We start from the raw sequence: 19711 nt of genomic DNA on the forward strand, positions 1-19711 counted from the left end.
ATTATATAATAATTTTTTTTAATCCTGCGGGGGAAGCTGGGCTGGGCGGGGGACGGGATAATTAATAGGCAATGGCGCGGGGGACGGGGTAGGATCCCTCGCCCCACCCTACCCCATTGCCACCCCTATGTGCTAGTACACATTTGTATGCACTGATGAGGATGTAAATATTAGCTATCATCACTGATCTCATATGGAATCTTCACTCCTCATACCTATCAGTCTTGATCCGGCTTCATTACTGATATACTCCAGGTTGCTGATTTGTAAGCGCTACTTATCTTGCAGCCCTTGAATCACTGCAGCCAACTCCTTACAATTTGCAGGCCCTCTACATGTCTGTTTATTACACCAATTGCAGATCGGCTTACTGTATATGCAACTGACTACGCTACAACACTGCTTTTTTTTTTTTATCAAGCCATTACATAGCTATATTTCTTTATCTTTAATCAACACCTTTCTAACCGATATTGGATGAATATTACCCAAACAGATGCCCTCCTCAAATACTTTATCAGCATTTAACTTGCCGATAGCGTGTTTGATTTAACTCTTCACTATCCATCTTAATTGCTCTAATTGCCTTCAATCAAAGTTCTTTATGACTGTCATCTACCGAGTGATCATTTCCATCTTTCAAGATGCCCCTTGGAATTTGAAAAGATTTTCTCACTAGCTCACTCAACCTACACTCAGTACTCATTAATACTCCTCGAATTTATCAATAACAATCCTTATCTGGTTTGTTTCTTTTGAATTTCAAAAGAATTCTCTTCTCGCTCGGACTCTATGTCCCCTCTCTTTCCTATCCGCAGACAATTTCACTTCATCTCCTTTATAATCTGCTTTCCTTTCATCCTCCAAATCCCAAACCTCGCATCTCCTTTACTGATTTCTGCTAAGCATCCATGGCTACCGCCAGTATTGGGGCAACTCCTCCTGTATCTGCCGGCTCCAAAGCCTTAGATCAAGTGCTGATCTCTTCGTTGTACCCCTCTCTTACCTTAGGGCCCTTTTACATTTCTTACAATGAAACTTTAGTTGCCCAAATCCCTGTCAAACAAGACACAACACAACCTACACATGAAACCCTCATGCTTGACACCGCCAACATCTTCAAAGGTTTTGGAGAAATGAAAAATGCGATATTCATGGTTGCTTTACCCAATGGCTGATCGCCTTCAAGCTCATTTCGAAGCAACTTGGTGAGAAATCAGCATCTTTAATGCTATCAAACTCTGCAAGTCTCCATTTCTTCCCAACTATGATCTATTTGCTGCAGCTCGATGCTTCTAGAGCACCTCCCGTAATACTTTCCTATTTACCTGTGGTTTGATGACCCCTACAATAATGGGTATTAGTGCCATCACAATTGCCTTCCTATGGCACAACCATGGACTTCAATCTATTGATGGCAAGGGTTCCGAAAATTTTGGCCCTACCAATAAAGAGGGCAAATCCTACGGCCGCTTTCTAGATTCCGCTTTTAATCCATATGAAACATCTCCCGCCTCTGACAATGAACACATTGATTTCTTGATTTTTTGGCTATGCCATTACATGTTCAGCACATCAGCACTTCAAATCACCCAAGAGTTTTATCATGTGACTATTCCCTTGTCAAGAGGCATTCACTTGGCCCTCACCCCTGCTATTCTATGCCGCATCTATTGTACCTGTTTGGATTCCAGACTCTTCAAATAGTGAGGGGACCAATATGGTTCGTGCAAGTCTGGTTACAGAGCTATCTTCCAATGGTACATCCGATCGGCGTTATTCTAATCGGCAATATCTGTATCCTAGACAACCACTTCTGTAATCCACAACCATGCTCACTAAAGTTTTAGAATTACCTCCATATTTTCTATGAGGATCCGATCAGCACTGGTCCCTGTTTTGACGTGGTCTGGAACAACCAATTCTCCCCTTCCTAGTTTGCATTAACTCCCAATCATACCAATTTGTATCCAATGAGCAAACTGAATGGAATGAAGTATGGAAATCATATTTAGTAAGTCAGCGCCTTGACTATGTGTATGATCACATACCACCCGCGAGTATTAAGACAGTGAGAGTCGGTGTTGAACTGCATTCTTCCAAATTCATGGCCCGACAATTTAGCCTCAGCCAAGCCATTCTAGCCTTTGCCACTTAACTATTGAATTCACCAGTGACCACCAATGTTAACTTTGAGGATGCCGCCGATTTCAAGGCTTTCTATAAGCCAAAGTGCCAGCTCTTGAGTCATTCAATCTCCTACCTTTTTCATCATTTGAGCTTGCATCTTCCAATTTTCTTCTCTTAACTGATTGATTACACAAATCATTTGTCCAAAAACAATGATGACTTACTATCTATTCTATTCCCTCTTGCTGTCCAAGCAAAAGCAAATGTCAATCGACCCCAACCAATGGTAAACATAAAGTAAAAATTGTAGCCTTCAAGAAATATTATGGTATCAATTGGAGCACCCATCAACGGGATGAAATTCTCAAAGAAGTAACAGCCGTAAACCAGCGTAAGGACGAGAATTGGCGTGCTACATATCTGAGGGAATGTCTTTAGCAATACACATTTAGCGATTGAAATGCCCCACTCTTTGAAACCTATTATCAACAATGTATTTCCCCTCTTCCACCGATTCTGGCAGCTCCTTTTGGCCTAACTGATCCTTACCTTTCCTCTGTTTCCCATAATGCCAATCTAAACCCAGTAATTAGAACTCACTTTTTCACACATTTACTTTAAAACTCACATTTCTTCTCAATTTTTATTTTGCTTAATTAATTAAATGGTAATTTGCCATGAGTAAAAGTAAAAATATTTGTAGGATAGGTTAAAGGATTAATTGGGGGTTAGGAAAGAGATAAGATAGGATAAGAGTTCACAACAAATTAAAACTCTTATCTAAACTACTAGGTAGTGGGTAGTATTAGGGAACTAAAATACCTGTCTAAGGGCTTAAAGAAACCATGATACTCTTATTTCTCATTATCGTCGAGTAGAGAAGGAGAAGAAGATGTCACTATCAATCAAGCAGACAACTAGGCACCTAAACTTGTATGTCTCAAACTCACATTAAAACTTTTCTTTTAAGTCTTATTAGTTTCATAAATTATTTTGAAGACTTTATGGATATATATGTTATGTTATATATATATATATATATATATATATAGGCTTGTATGCGAGATTTAGAAGGATTCATAACTAGGTTAGGAGGAATAGGGTATTAAATTTTAAATATGGGATAAATAGGGTCTACCCAAATCTGTTGGGACGTTTTGGAAAAATAAAAAACAGAAAAGGGGGAGAGCAACGGCAAGTCACCACTAGTGTTGTGGTTGTGCGTTGCTGAAGCTAAAAAAAGAAAAGGGGGTGTCGCACCCCATTTTTTTGAAAAATAAAATTACAAGTTATAAAAATGAATATTTGATTAATTTTAAGTGAAAATGAGTTTTTTATTTTTAGAGAATAAATAAAGAAAAAGGGCCTAAAATGGGACTTAAAAGTGCGACGATTTTGACCCAAAATAATAGTCTAAAAAGAGTTTTTAAGAAAAATAGGAGTCGTCACTTGGTATTAAATTAAGGTGTACCAAATCACCTGAAAATGAATTTTTAAATAAAAAATAGAGAAAACCATTTTTGAACGACTTCAAGTCTTCGAAAATCAAGAGAAAAGTGCTCAGAAATCACGGTTGAAGAAAGGGAAGGCAAGGATAAAATCCAAGGCACCCTTTCAATCTAGTCAAGGCTAGTTACGTGATTTAATCCAAAAATTTTCTTAATTTAACCTAAAAACTTATCACACTTGAATGTTACTATATGAATGCAAACCTAGACCTAATGACTATCGAAAGGGTCAATATGTCTTTTCGAATTTTAGTTGGTGCAAATCACATTAATTGCGACACTCAAAAGTGATTCTTTGAAGAGGTCACAAATATGCAATAATGAGATTTGGAAAAAATAGAAAAATTATAATATACAAATATATGTGACCTAAAAGAAAGGGGTGCAACATAACGGATACGAGGGCTAAGGTTCGTGACTCAATTTTCCCTTTTATAGAGGGAATACGAGAATGCTAAGGCTACGAAGCCATACTCGTCCATATTCCATATTCCATATTCAAAAGGCACTCTCCTAATCTAGTCAAGCAAAATGCACTAACCTATTTCTAATTTTTCTTAAATGAAATACAAGTCTAAATGTCATGTTTCACACATAAGGATAAGGGATATACATATAGAGGAAATATCATGCAAAAATGGTAAATATCCTTAAAAGAGTCGAAAATATGCATGAAATATAGTGATTGTCATGCAAGCATGTGATTCTAGCGTGCAGACGGTCCCTAAGGGTCTAGCGTTAAACTAGCCCAAGCATTCACTAGTGTTGAACTAGTAAAAATCGGAGAGAAAGACCACAACTAGCGTTGGACTAGTGTAGTTACGTCGCATTTATTATAACTAAACAAATCATATAAAACATAATAAAATCAAGTAAACACATAAAGCACATAAAGCACATAGCACATAAGCATGATATCTAGATGCAAAGACCCTAAGAAAGCGAATAAACATGTAAACACACAAGCATGAAAATACACAAACAAATAAAAGCAAATAGAAACCTATCTATTACATTCGGCGTCTTAACTACAATCTAGGGGGAGAATAAAATAATAATATAACCATTATACTTGTCTAACTAAATACATTTTTAACAAGAATTAAATCTTATCTATTACAAAAACTAGCTAAATACATGTCTTGAACCCCCTATCTATTACAATTTGGCATTTAAATGCCACTCAAATAATCAAAAATTAAATTAAAATAAATATACAAAATTAAAAACAAATAAAGTGATTAAATAAATAAAATAAAATAAAACATTCAAAATATATGCAATTACACACATAAAATCACATAGGAGCACATAAGAGCATTTAAAAATAACATAAGAGGATACCTCCCTTTGAAGTAGTAGCTAATGGGGAAATGGATTTGCCCTATTTAACTCCAAAATTAACAAAAATCATCAAGTAACCAATTTAATTAACAAATAAAAGCAATAACATGTAAAGAAATGAAAATAATCATGAAATTTATCAATTAGAGCATTTAAATGAAGCATAATTACTAATTAAAGAAGATAAACAACATATATTTAAGAAATTAAAACAAGCAAGGTCCTAATTGAAAAAATTATAAAAGTTCTGGAGGTCAAATTATTATTACAAAATTTCAGGGGTCAAATATTAAAGAAAAAATTAAATTAAGGGCTCTAAATAAAGCCTACCCACCTTATGCTAGAACTCACAAAGATAAATAAAAAATCCACTTACTAAACCCAAACGAAAATATTACCGAAATATATAACTCGTCTTATAAAACCCAACAAGCTAAAAATCAACTAAAAATATTTAATCCTAAATATATTCTAAATTCCAGAATTAATCTACCAATGAATCACTAAAAAACATGAAAAAAAATAAAGTTAAAAGGGCAAAATCGGTTTAATTTCAGAAGGTTTTGAGCCATAGTGAAATTAGGTAAAAGTTAGGGGATCAAAATGAAATTTTTGGAAACTATCCAGGCAAGCTTCGAAATCACACTTTTGCAATCTCAGAAGCTTTCTGCAACTTCTTTCTGGGTCTTCATTTTTCGGCAAGAAATTCTACCAAATATGCAAGTCCAGAAGCAAAATAAGAAAATAATGAACCCCGAACAACATCCAAGTCTACTTTATTCAAACATCACATTTAATCACAAGCCAACTGTAATGAAGTGAACAAACTAACTAAAGATAAAAACATGACTTAGGAAGCAGGAACCATGAAGGCGTGAATGTCAGAAGTAGAAAGGCGCGATCACTAGGCAAAACAAATACAAAAGGCGTGAGTAAGCAGAAACAAGGTAGTAGGAACATGAAGGCGTGGATGCTAAGGAGCTGAAGGCGTGGACATTGGACAGAGAGGTTGTCTATAGCATGGCCAACGGACCTGGGTTTCAGTTGTTCTAACAGAACCTCAGGAGCGGCAACTTGCAGATGCAACTTGCAGATATAATTCAACACGTGTATTGTTTTTATTGGCTCAGTTAGTAATCTGTTAGGATTCGTTAGCTTTATAAGCAGGCTTCTCTGCTCAAGTAAAGCAGCTTTTGAATTCATTTTGTCTAGATTCATCAAAGTTTGTTTGAGGAACAATCCTCATTTTTCCCTCCCAATTTTCCTTCGATTCTTACCCCTACTCAGCTAGAACCATCATTTCTGTTCTTGTATTTGTTCACCAAATTCTATTAATGAAGAATCAGATTCATACGATTACTGTTACATTGATTCATTGATTAATTAGTTCCTTGCTTGAGCTTGTCCTTTCTGTTTTCTGCAATAGTTCTGGCTTCTCTGGTTTCTGGTCCATAACAGTGGTATCAGAGCTAGCTACGAGCCATTGGGAAAATGACTAAAGGCCAGGATGAGACGAGGAAGGAGATCACTGAACTAGGAAGTGTAGTTAGAACTTTTGCTAACAGGAGTGATGGATTAGAGCAAGCTGTCAGGATCATGGAGCACAGGCAAGAGAGTACTGAAAAGGCACTCAAAAACCTGGATCAGAAGTATGAAGGTATGATGAACATGATGGCACAAATGTTAGCAAGGTTAAACGACAAAGGGAAGGATGTAGAAGGCAACAGCTCAGAGTCAAGTTTGGTGCATAAGGAGGACAACAGGAGGAAGGAGGAGCAGTAAGGAGCTATGGATAGATCTGAATCTCAGGGACACAGGACTTTCACTAGGCTACCTAAGGTGGACCTGCCATCATTCACTGGGGAAAATCCTAGGGAATGGATCAGGAAGGCCAATAAGTACTTCAAAATCAATGGAGTAGAGGAGGACATAAAGTCTGAGGTTGCAGAACTCTATTTCAGGGATAAGGCAGATATCTGGTTCCATGGTGTATTCAATGGAAGGGAGGATATTCCATGGGAGGAGCTCTGCAATGCACTATGCGAGAGGTTTGGAGATGGCTCCCCTGAGGAAGCCATAGAAGAGTTCAACAAATTGATGCAGACAGGTTCAGTAGCTGACTACCTGGAGAAATTCGAAATGCTCAAAGCCCTAGTAATGCCTTCCCTTCCTCATCAGCAAGATTGCTATTACAAAACATGTTTTCTGAGTGGATTAAAAGAAGAAATAGTAACTATGGTAAAACTTGCCAAGCCTAAAACACTGGCGGATGCTGTAGAAGCTACCAAACTGCAGGAGAGGAACCTGAGAGCATTACAGAAAATCCACAAGACCCCTTCCTATAGCCCCAGCTACCAGAAACCCCTGCTAAAAGTCCCATACCACCCAAAACTCCCTGACAAAACTTCAAACTACCCCAAACTACTTGACAAACAGATCCCCATCAACCCCAAAACCTACAGTATCCACCCCAATCCTCAGAGCCAGTTCAAAAAACTTACCAGTAGAACTCAACCATAGAAGAGAAAGAGGTCTTTGCTTCAAATGTGCTGAACCATATACATTGGGGCATGTATGTAAACAATCCCATTTAAACCTGTTGATTATGGAAGAAGAGGAGATGCCAGGAATTGTGGGAGAGGGGGAGAAGAATGATGAAGCTGATATATTCTGCGACTGCATTGGTGGAGAGTTAGAGAATGAACTCATGGAGATATCTATCCATGCCTTGGCTGGGGAAACTGAACACAAAACCATTAGGATTAAGGGGATGATTCAGGGAAGGGCCATTACTGCACTAGTTGACAGTGGTAGTACACATTGTTTTATCGATGAACAATTGGCTAGAAGCCTGAAACTAGTAACAAAGAAGGAGACTCTATCAGTTAGAGTGGCAAATGGGGAGAAACTGCAGTCCAGAAGCATTGCCAAGCCTATAGTATGGAAGATGCAGGGCTATGAATTCCAACATCAGTTCAATACATTGAGGCTGGGAGGATGTGATATGATACTAGGAGTAGATTGGCTAGCCAGGAACAGTCCAATGGAGTTTGACTTTAAAAGACTAAGCATGAAGTTCAGGACAGGGAAACAGCAGGTAGAGCTGAAGGGAGAGGACAATACCATACAACTGAAACTGATAAGGGGGAGTAGACTGCATAAGTGGACCAGGAAGCAAACATATGGGATCATGGCACAGGTAAATGCAGTGGAGGACAGGGAATCAGATTAGGAACCAATCCCACCAATTATGGAGAAGCTACTACAGGACTTTGCAGATATATTCCAGGAACCACAGGGATTACCCCCTGCAAGGAGCCAGGATCACTGCATCACACTCAAGGAGGGAGCAAAGCCATTCCAGATCAGGCCATACAGGTGTCCCTATATTCAGAAGACAGAGATTGAGAAACTAGTGTAGGAAATGCTACACTCTGGGATCATCCAGTTCAGTAGCAGCCCCTTTGCTTCACCAGTGCTGCTAGTCAAGAAAAAGGATGGATCATGGAGGTTTTGTGTGGACTACAGACAGCTAAATGACCTGACAGTGAAAAACAAGTTCCCTATGCCCCTTATTCATGAACTGCTGGATGAATTGCATGGTTCCAAGTATTTCACCAAAATCGACCTCAGAGCAGGATACTTCCAGATAAGAGTAAGATAAGAAGATATTCCAAAAACAGCTTTCAGAACACACCAAGGACTGTACGAATTCAAAGTCATGCCATTTGGACTGACCAATGCACCTGCAACCTTCCAAGGATTGATGAACCAGGTATTCCAGAAACAACTAAGGAAGCATGTATTGGTATTTTTTTATGACATACTAATCTACAGCCATACACTGGAGGAACATGTCCAGCATGTTACTGAACTCTTTGAAATCCTAAGGCAACACCAACTCTATGCTAAGGAGAGCAAGTGCTCCTTTGCTCAGAAGCAGGTGGAATATCTAGGCCATATCATCTCAGCAGATGGAGTGAGAGCTGACCCCAGAAAGATTGACAACATGATGCAGTGGCCAAGACCAAGGAACACCAAACAGCTGAAGGGATTCCTAGGACTGACAGGGTACTACAGAAAATTTGCCAAGGGATATGATGCTATTGCCAAACCCCTAACCACCCACCTCAAGAAGGATGGATTCCACTGGGAAGAGGAGGCTGAGGATGCTTTTCAGAAACTTAAAATAGCTATGTGCAGCACCCCTGTACTAGCTCTTCCAGACTTCACTCAATCCTTTATAGTAGAAACTGATGCCTGCTATGGGGGAATAGGAGCTGTGCTAATGCAGAATAAGAGACCATTGGCCTTTCTTAATTAAAGCTTGGGACAGAAGAACTTGGGACTATCAATTTATGAGAAGGAACTACTGGCCTTAGTCACAGCAGTCACTAAGTGGAGACACTACCTGGAGGGCCATCATTTTGTCATCAACACTGACCACCAAAGTCTAAAATACCTGCTGGAGCAGAGAATCACCACCCCCCTCCAACAGAAATGGCTAACTAAACTGATGGGACTAAGCTATGAGATATGCTACAAAAAAGGAAAGGAGAATGTGGTAGCTGATGCCCTCTCCAGAATAGGAAGGGAAGAAGCTGAGTGTGCAACAACTACCACAGTTATACCTGAATGGATGAGAGAGGTGATGGAGAGCTATCTAGGAGATGACTGGGCTCAGGACCTCATCAGAGGAATCTTAGCATTTCCAGGACAGGCTTCAGATTATAGCTATCAGAGTGGGATTCTGAGGTATAAAGGGAGAGTTGTGGTTGGGAAGGGAGGAGAAATAAGGAAGACACTCATCACTGCTCTGCACGACTCACAGCTAGGTGGACATTCAGGCATCCAGGCCAGCTGGATGAGAGCTAAACAATTATTCTATTGGCCAGGCATGTTCAGAGAGATCAAAACAGTAGTATTGCAATGTGATACCTGCAGGAAATGTAAAGATGAACGTGTGGCATACCCAGGCCTACTCCAACCACTCCCTACTCCACAGCACTCTTGAAGTCATGTTACCATCGATTTTATAGAGGGGTTACCCAAGTCTGAGGGGAAGGACACTATCCTGGTGGTAGTAGACAGGTTTACCAAGTATGCCCACTTCATAAGTTTAGCTCACCCCTTTGAGGCCACAAATGTAGCTAGGATTTTTCTGGACCATGTCTGTAAGCTACACGGCATCCCTCAGAGCATGATCTCAGACAGAGATAAGATTTTCATCAGCCAATTCTGGACAGAGCTGTTCACACTGCTGGGGGTAGGATTGAACCTGAGTACAGCCTACCATCCTCAAACAGATGGCCAAACAGAGAGAGTCAACCAAGTATTGGAAATGCATCTCAGGTGTATGACACACCTGGAACCTAAGAGGTGGAACACATGGCTTTCCTTGGCTGAGTGGTGGTACAACACTACCTACCACACTACTATACAGATGACTCCCTTTGAGGCTTTGTATGGATCCAAGCCTCCACAACTAGCTCTTGGCCCCTATGAACAAGCCAAAGTAGCCACTGTGGGTGACTATATTAAGGACAGGAGACAGATGGATGAGCTATTGCAGCATAATCTGAAGACTGCTCAGGAGAGGATGAAGAAATATGCTGATATACACAGGAGTGAGAGGGAATTCCAAGTAGGTGAGTGGGTGTACTTAAGGTTACAGCCTTACAGACAATCCACTGTGATGGTCAGGAACAATACCAAGTTATTTGCCAAGTATTTTGGCCCCTACCTCATAGAGGAGAAGATTGGAAAAGTTGCTTACAAGCTTAAGCTGCCTTCTCAATCCAGGATACACCCTGTCTTTCATGTATCCTTGCTAAAGAAGAAACTAGGAGATAAGACTGCTCCTATACTACAACTGCCAGACACTGATGACAGAGGGCTCATTCGAGTGGAACCAGAATCCTTACTAGGCAGGAGAACGATCAAGAGGGGGAACACTGCTGTCACACAATGGTTAATTCAATGGTGGGGAACTGAACCAGCAGATGCAACCTGGGAGGATGCTGTACAGATTAGGGAGAAATTTCCTCAATTCCAACCTTGAGGACAAGGTTGTTGCAAGGGGGAGGTATTGTAATGAAGTGAACAAACTAACTAAAGATAAAAACATGACTTAGGAAGCAGGAACCATGAAGGCGTGAATGTCAGAAGTAGAAAGACGCGATCACTAGGCAAAACAAATACAAAAGGCATGAGTAAGCAGAAACAAGGTAGAAGGAACATGAAGGCGTGGATGTTAAGGAGCTGAAGGCGTGGACATTGGACAGAGAGGTTGTCTATAGCGTGGCCAACAGATCACGCTTTTCCTGGGTTTCAGTTGTTCTAACAGAACCTCAGGAGCGGCAACTTGCAGATATAATTCAACACGTGTATTGTTTTTATTGGCTCAGTTAGTAATCTGTTAGGATTCGTTAGCTTTATAAGCAGGCTTCTCTGCTCAAGTAAAGCAGCTTTTGAATTCATTTTGTCTAGATTCATCAGAGTTTGTTTGAGGAGCAATCCTCATTTTTCCCTCCCAATTTTCCTTCGATTCTTACCCCTACTCAGCTAGAACCATCATTTCTGTTCTTGTATTTGTTCACCAAATTCTATTAATGAAGAATCAGATTCATACGATTACTGTTACATTGATTCATTGATTAATTAGTTCCTTGCTTGAGCTTGTCCTTTCTGTTTTCTGCAATAGTTCTGGCTTCTCTGGTTTCTGGTCCATAACACCAACATGGGGGAATCTTCATCCCACTACTCAGGAATAGAAACAGCAAGAGCAAACAGCAACAATGACCAGAAACTCAAGATCACGACCCAACAATGAATGAAGATGAAAGGAACTAAGACATCAATCTAGGGGAGTACCTGATGTAGCTTTTTGGATCGAAATCAGGACAAGAAATGCGTGAAAAAGCTGCTGGAATTGCTTCGTTGCGGCTTCGAACCCGCACCAATGAAACCAAGTAGCGGGATTTGGGGCTGAATTCGGGAGCCCTCTCAATGTTATTTGCAAAAATAATCTGAACAAAACTCCTTCTGCTAATTACCTAGTGTTCACAGAAACAGAAACTACCGGAATCAAGCTAAAATGAACGAGATAATTTCGCCACAAGATGGCTGAAAATCAGCCCTTTTTCCTATAAATTCTACCGCTTTTCTTCTTTTCTTTTTGTTGTCTTTCTGATCTCTCTTTCTCCCTCTTTCTTTCGTTTTCCTTTCTGCTTCTCTTCCCGATTATCCCCTAGATCCTCCCCTCTCTTTTCTTTCTCTTCTCCCTTTCTTTCTTCCCCGAAACCTTTTTTCTTCCTTTCCTTCTTGCTTTTTTTTTTTACTCCCCGTTTCTCTCGTTTTTCCTCTCTCTCTCTCTCTCTGCAACCTCTCTCTCCCTTCCTTGCTCTCCCCAATTCTCTCTTATTTCTTTCTCAGTTTTTCCTTTCTTTCCCTGCTCCTCAGATCTTTTCCCTCCTACCACAAAACCCCCTTGTTTTCTTTTTTACTTGGCCGAAACCCTCTTTTTTCCTTTGTTCTAGATTTTCACCCTTTTGTTCCAGATTTTTCCCCCATCTTCCACCTGTCCTTACCACCTATCTTTTGAATGTTGTGGTGTGCAAAAGACCAAAATCACATGGCTCATTTGCATGTCTTTCACCTAACTATCTTTTGCTCTTTTTTAATTTCTTTTTATTCTATTTTTCTTACTTTTTTACTTACTTTTTACTTACTAAGGCAAATTTAAAGTAAAGAAAACATTGAATTCCTTTTTGTGATTTTATTTACAAAACACGTGAACTTGCAAAGATTAAAAAAGGTTAATTTTTGTGAGAATTTTCTGGAAATTTAATGCAAAAATATTTTAAAAAAAAAAGAAAATGATGAATCTAATTTACTAAAATAAATAAAAAACTAACTATCATTTTATAAACTTAGGTAACTAAAATAAAATAAAATACAATTAAAATAAGATTTTGGAGTCTACATGGGGAAAGCAATGGCTGGTCGCCACTGCTATTGTGGTTGTGCGTTGCTGAAGTTGCCACTGCTATTGTGGTTCTGCGTTGCTGAAGCTTAAAAAAAAAAAAAAAAAGCCAGGCAAAGGTAGCCGGCAAGCACTGGTGGCATTAGCCAAGTAGAAAGGTTACATTGACCAAATAAGAAATGTTGGCCGAAAGGCATACCAAAGGAGAAAAAAAAAGGAAAAGCAAAGGAGGGTCATCACACCCTTCTCTCTTAACTAGCCGGAAGGGCGGCCAATAGAAGGAAAAACAATTATTAGAAATAATAAAAATCATAATAATAATAATAGAATTTGAAAAAAAAAGCCAAGTATCTCTGGGGCCAAAAATATAGTATGGGTTTAGTGAATGTCCAATAGTTAAATTTTAGGCATAACTAGCCCAATTTTTTATGGACTAACATGAGAATTAAACTTCAAGACCCAACCTAAAGTAAGTGTGGGGTTTAAAAGACTTAGTCAATCAAACTTACGCTTATTTAATTAGGTCTAAAATATTTAAGTAGAAGTTTAAGACATTTTAATCTACCATTAGTAGATCAAGTTATACAATATAAGATAGGTCTTAGATTTCTTTTAAATGCTTAAAATAATAACAATATAGGTATAGATGAAATAAATTAAAGATATAAACGAAAATAAAATGAAAATATAAATACAAGTAGAATAAACTAAAACAATAATTATAATAATAAATCAATATATATATACATATATACATATATAATAATAACACTTACACATGCGCAACAATGGAAGTGAAGCAAAAGATAATAGTAACTAATTAACAAATATATATAAATAATAATAAAATAAAATAATGATGACAAGGACAATAACAATACTAATAATAATGGATACTACTAAAATAATAATAAATATATATAAATACGTATAATGGTCAAGATAATAAATATGATTACGAATTATTATTTCTAAATTAGCAAACTTTATGCGAGAAAAAGGAACTTTCCAAATTAAGAAACCTTCCAAAAATGGAAACTTTCCAATTTAGGAAGCTTTTCAAAAATGAAAACTTTCTAATTTAGGAAAACTCTGCTAGAATTCATATAATGGTCTAGACATGAATTTTAAACTTGCTCAGACTTTGTATATATATACATATATAAGAAATATCAACTAATTAGGAAATATATGCATTTGATAGGTATGACACAAGTTTAAAAGGCCTAAGTTAGTTCCACTCGAACAGCCAGACAAAGGTAGCTGGTACTTACCCTTCTGAGATTTAAAAAGTTCAAAGTGAAATTTTTATTATTAATCATATTTTGATGTGTTAACTTGAAATGTACTTGATTAAAATGATTAACTTGAATATTTATACAAGTTCTATTTTTGCTATACAAAGATAGACCATGTGACTTATTTGAAACATTTTGATATGTTATTATATACCAAATGAGTGGTATCTTTTATGAAATCAAAGAACTATACATGTGATGTGTGAAATGAATTTATGTCAAGTAAAGTTTAAAACAGTCATAGAATATATAGTAGGGGTTATAATCCTACCTAATAGTCATGGTAGTTTGGTATAGAATCCGCCCAATTGACAAGGTCATGGTAGTTCGGTATAGAGTCAGTCCGATTGACCCATGTATGTAATGAGACCAATTGGTAGTCATGAAATCTATTGGTCGTCCACCTAGAAGGTTTAATCTCTAGATTGAGCATTCAGAAACCAGTTATTGTATGTACTTGTTATGAGTTGATATGAAATGATTTGACTTTATAACTTTCATGAATAGTTATGCATAAGATGTTTATCAATCGTTGCGTCACTCATTATTACTGATTGTTTTATAAATAACGTTATTTTCAATGATTGTGGATGTGAATGATGTGCAAACAATTTGATTTATGTATATATATATATATATGTATATGTAAAGCTATGGTTGCATGGTCCAACAGAGGGGCAGGTACTACCTACTGAATGATTTGTCGCTCAACCCAATTTTTACCATTTTTGTAGATTCTGAAGAGTATGAGTTGATTTACGTAGAAAACACTGAGGACAATTTTTATGAGCTCTAAGTGGATAAGATTAGCAATCTAACTACTTGTAGCTTCTAGTTTTATTAAATTTCTCTTCCCGTTGTTTCAACCAGAGAATAAATGTACAAACTTATTGGATACACATTGACTACCATTCATTTAAGATTTGTACCGCACTTTATTTAGTTATACTATTCAGTACTTTCTAAGTTTAGTCAAGTTTAATGTTGTTTTGTATTCTTGAGCGGGACTTGAGAATATGGCGGATGTCACATGACTGGCGCGTGCAGGTTAAAGGTGTGACATTCTTAGTGGTATCAAAACCTAGGTTATGAATAACACTATGAGATAGAACCTGTTAAGAAAATGATCAGTAGCAAGTAGCAGATTAGACTTGAAAAGATCTGTGTACCTTGGAGAGGAGGAAATCATTACTAATAGTGTTCTTTTTGGCATTGTAGGAGATGGTCGAGCCGATACACAGGTGTAGACACCAAATTTTTATTATTTTTAATTTCATTTTTATCATTATTTATTTATTTATTAATTGAGTTAGATTCTTCATTTTCATTTTGTAAGATGTTAAAAGTGGCTTTAATTCTCTTAAAATTTGGTTTGAAAATTGTTAATTTATTTTTAATTAATTTTTGAAGAAAAATGAAAATGAAAAAGAAAGGAAAAATGTGTGGATAGGTGGAAGTGTGCATGTTGGACAAGTGTACAAAATAATCATTAGACAAGTGTCTAAGGAATTATAGGACAAGTGTATAGAGGGGTAGGTGTCAAGGACACTTGGTGGGCTTAGGGAATTTTTGAAACAAAAAAAAAGGAAAAAGAAGAAACAAGCTACGGGGGGGAACGGAAAAAGAATAGCAGAAACAAAAAAGGAGGAAAATAGTGAAGGCTTCAGGGAGGCAAAAAAAGAAAGCAGAGGGTCAGGGCCAAAAAGAAAAAAACAGGGGGGATAGAGAGAGAGGGGACGGGGGACTAGAGAAGAAAAAAGAAAAACTGCAACGGATGAAAGGGAAGTCGGCTAAGGGCAAAAGAAGAAAACAGGGAGGCGGCGAACAAAGGGCAAACAGAGCAGGCTTTTGGAGTTAAAAATGAAATAGAACAAGGACAAAGGAGGGGGGATTGAATCTGGAAATTTGGGGAAATTGTCGAGAGGCAAAACGAGAGAGACAGAAAGGGAAAAGAGGAATGGCGGCTGAGGGATAGAGGGTGTAAGGTGAGGAACCAGAAAAACAGAGGCGGACAGATAGAGCTAAGGAGGAAAAATTAAGGGCGGCGAGGGATTAGAAAATGTTCCGGCTGAAACGGAGAATCAAGAAAAGGAAAAACAGAGGAGGCGGCGGGGAAAAATTGAGGAAGAAACCGCAAGAGCAAGGCTGTAAAGAAAAACAACAAGAAACAGAGAAAGAAAGGAAGGCGGTGGATGAAGAGGTTTGCGGCTGAGAAGGAGGAACAGAGCGAAGATGCAAATGGTACCAGCGCGTTTTTGCAGCATGGGCAGAACTGATTTTCATACATATGAATCATCATCCGCTCTTTATTGTTGCTTCAGCATCGTGCAAGGTTCATTATTAGACTATTCACGGAGATCCCAAGCGGACCTCTGCTCCAACGATGCTTTCCGCCAGCCCGGAGCTCTCCTCCAAGCTCTCCAGCAATCCGCTGCTGACTGTGACATTTTTCTTGCCAAATCTGCCGTCGAAGAGATCGTCGTGTATCTCGCCTCCACCGTCATTGCCTGCAGAATATCCCGAGCAAGAGCCCTGTAAGTTTTTCTCTTTAAATTTCAGTTCTTCTCAAGCTTTTGAAATGGAACTGCCGTGGTTTCATCTAGTGTAATTGCCTACTGGTTGTCCACAATTTTGAACATACATGCTTTACTTGCTTGATTGGACTGAATATCCTTGGTTTTCTGACGAATTTCTGGGTTAGTTATGCTTCAATTTAAGCAAAAATCTGGTAGGATTTTAATGCCTACAACCTGTTCGATGAAATGCCTGATTGGAAATTCTAATTGAAAGATAACTGGTCTGCATCTTCGTGTGAAGAAAACGGCTAAATCATCCAATTCCTTTCTTTACGTTTGAAAATTTTTGGTGTTTTGCTTAGTCACAAGAAGTCTTGGTTGGCATGAATTTCTGGTTTATTGATTTAGATTTGCAGTTCGAAGCTTTATTTACTACTAGTCTTCTATTCATTTGTCTCTGTTTGGCCGCAAGGCGTGATTCATGCAAGTTTGTTGATAGATTGGTTGGTCTTGTTTGAAGCTCCGCATGAGATTTTTTACATCAGAATTGCGAAGAGTATTTGTTGTTCAAAAGAAAGTAATCTCGTGGCTTTGTATGGGTTTTTCCAAAAGAATTCTACACTTTGCTCGTGGTTTTTGCATGTGAATGATTTGATTCGTATCAGATTTCCTTTAGTAGAACATGTTTGCAGCTTTGCCATTGTTGTTCATTTATGCCCTTTTGAATAAAATCTGTCCATTTGCCCCATCCAAGAACCTGGAGAGATGTTTTCTATGAATGTTGAGTTTTTTTTGTTTGTTTCTTGATTGCAAGATTATGGTTGGAATCTTAGGCCCTTATCTTGTGGATTTGTTTTGAAGTTGCGGCAGAGGTTTAAGGCATTTTAGTTGAGTTTTGATAAAAATTTGCAGCAGAAAAATTATTGTAGAAAGCCTCCCTAGCTGCTGAACCTTTCTTAGCAGAAAGCTTGGTTTGAATTCTGGTTTGCATGAAATCCTCATCATTTCTGGTTCTGCCATCCTCCCGCATGTATGATAGAATCTTGAAATGATGAGTTTGGTAATAGTTTGGGCTTGGGTTTTGGTTTGGGAGGTTTGTGAATCTGCCCGCTAATTTGTTGAAGTTCAAAAGCATGAGAAAAGTTGCAGAAATAGTGTTTAGCTGTAAAATTGCATGAGTGAAGTTCTCCGTAGCTTTGTATGAAATAACTCTCTGGAAATTACACTTTGATCCCTCAAGTCTCCCTCTTGTTCACCGAGGCCCAAAATCTGGGAAAATTGAACTAATTTTACCCTTTTAAGTTTAATCCTCTGTTTGCATATTTTATGTGATTTTTTGGATAGATAAATTCTTGATTTAGGTCATAATTATGGGTTAATAATTTTGTGGATTTGTTTATCTTGTTGAGTTCAGTGAAATAAGTGTTTTTGGATTAAGGGGTTATTTTGTTTGGGCTCAAAGAAGTGGATTTAGTTTATGTTGTTGGGTTTCTGACTTGGGTTTAGGAAGATAGAGCCCAACACTTTTGGTTGGGTTTTAGGATTGGGTTTGTGATTTAATTGGATCATTCTTAGGATCAGAATATTAGATTAGCCTATTTGTTTTGCTTGGATTTCTGTTGGGCTGGGGAGAGTCTTAGGCCCAAACAAATAAATACAAAGGCCCAAGTGACCTGATCCATTAAGAAACCAGAAAACTATTTTGCAGATCAGTCCCTGTATTTTTCTTTAACTCTACTGTGGCCCTCAAAACTTTCAGTTTCTTTCGATTAGGTCCTTACTTTAATTGCCATTGGGTCCTTAAACTTTATTTCTCTTTAATTGTGACCCCAAAACTTTGTCAATGTTTGCAATCAAGTCTTGTATTCTTTTGACTTTTTGAATGTGGGTTGTCTATATGATTTAATTGATTCAATTTCATGATTATCTTTTGATTAAAATGATGCCTTGACTTTTTTTATTATTTTGGAGGGCAAATAAATAATTTCTCCTCATTAGGAGTGCCAATTCAAGGGAGGTACACCCTAATCCCTTATTTCTTACTTTATTTGACTCTATGTGCCTTATGTGCCTTTACATGCTTGATTGTATGCCTCTTGGATGTTTTTATTCATTTCATTTATTTATTTATTTACTTTATGGGCTTTGTACATTTATTTTAGTTCAATTTGATTATTTGAAAGGCACTTGAATGCCAAATTTGTAATAGTTAGGTATTTATTTTAATTCATTTTCCCTTAGATTGTAATAGGGCCTCCCCAAGTGTAATAGTTAGGGGTTCCTTTACTTCATTTGCCTTGCGTGATTTGCATGCCTATGTGTTATGTGTTACTTGCTTTAATTAGGTTCTTGCATCTAGTCGAGCATGCTAAGTGTTATGTGTTTATAGGTGATTGACATGTCTACTCGCTTTCCATAGCCATGAATGAATGTGATGGATGAATGTACGTTTCCACTAGTCCAACGCTAGTAAGAATTCATAGAATGGGCTAGTCCAACGCTAGACCCTTAGAGATTTCTCACGTGAGTCCATACTTGCATGTTTCACTTCATTTCATGCATTTTCCTTAGTTTTTACCATTTGGCATGCTCCTCAAACCCATTTTCCCCTCATTTTAGGATTTTTGCATCTCATGCTAGTTATACGGTACATTTGCTTGAGTGTCCCCTTTCGATAAGGGAAACGAGCGAGTTTGGCTACAAAATAGCCTTAGCACGCTAGTTCTCCCTTCTAATCAAAGGGAAAATTAAAGTCACAAAGTTAGGACTCCCCGTTCCCATCTTGATGCATTCCTATAGAATTCATGCATTTTACTCATTCGCTATCACATACACTTCTACTTTATATTCTAACCCTTTTTCCATATTCTCACTTCACACTACTTTAATCTTGCACGTTTTCACTCGACTACTTACACTTTATAATATCAC

General features: G+C 37.9%; 1 protein-coding gene across 1 annotated transcript; it reads left to right on the forward strand.

Annotated features, from left to right (window-relative positions):
• Window positions 1-8406: 8406 nt before the first annotated feature.
• Window positions 8407-9306, forward strand: LOC113724339 (uncharacterized mitochondrial protein AtMg00860-like). Its single transcript, XM_027247248.2, has 2 exons — window positions 8407-8591; window positions 8820-9306. The coding sequence occupies exons 1-2, from the start codon at window positions 8407-8409 to the stop codon at window positions 9304-9306; spliced, it is 672 nt and encodes a 223-aa protein (XP_027103049.2).
• The last annotated feature ends 10405 nt before the right edge of the window (window positions 9307-19711 follow it).

The sequence above is a fragment of the Coffea arabica genome, chromosome 2c, assembly GCF_036785885.1.
Source record: "Coffea arabica cultivar ET-39 chromosome 2c, Coffea Arabica ET-39 HiFi, whole genome shotgun sequence".
In the NCBI taxonomy this organism is placed as follows: domain Eukaryota; kingdom Viridiplantae; phylum Streptophyta; class Magnoliopsida; order Gentianales; family Rubiaceae; genus Coffea; species Coffea arabica.

Bases quoted from the DNA above. Each gene is read 5' to 3' on its own strand.
- LOC113724339 (XM_027247248.2), top strand. From the start codon at position 8,407: ATGCTACACTCTGGGATCATCCAGTTCAGTAGCAGCCCCTTTGCTTCA. The intron at 8,592-8,819 runs GTATTTCACCAA...ACTAATCTACAG, and splicing joins GATGAATTGCATGGTTCCAA to CCATACACTGGAGGAACATG.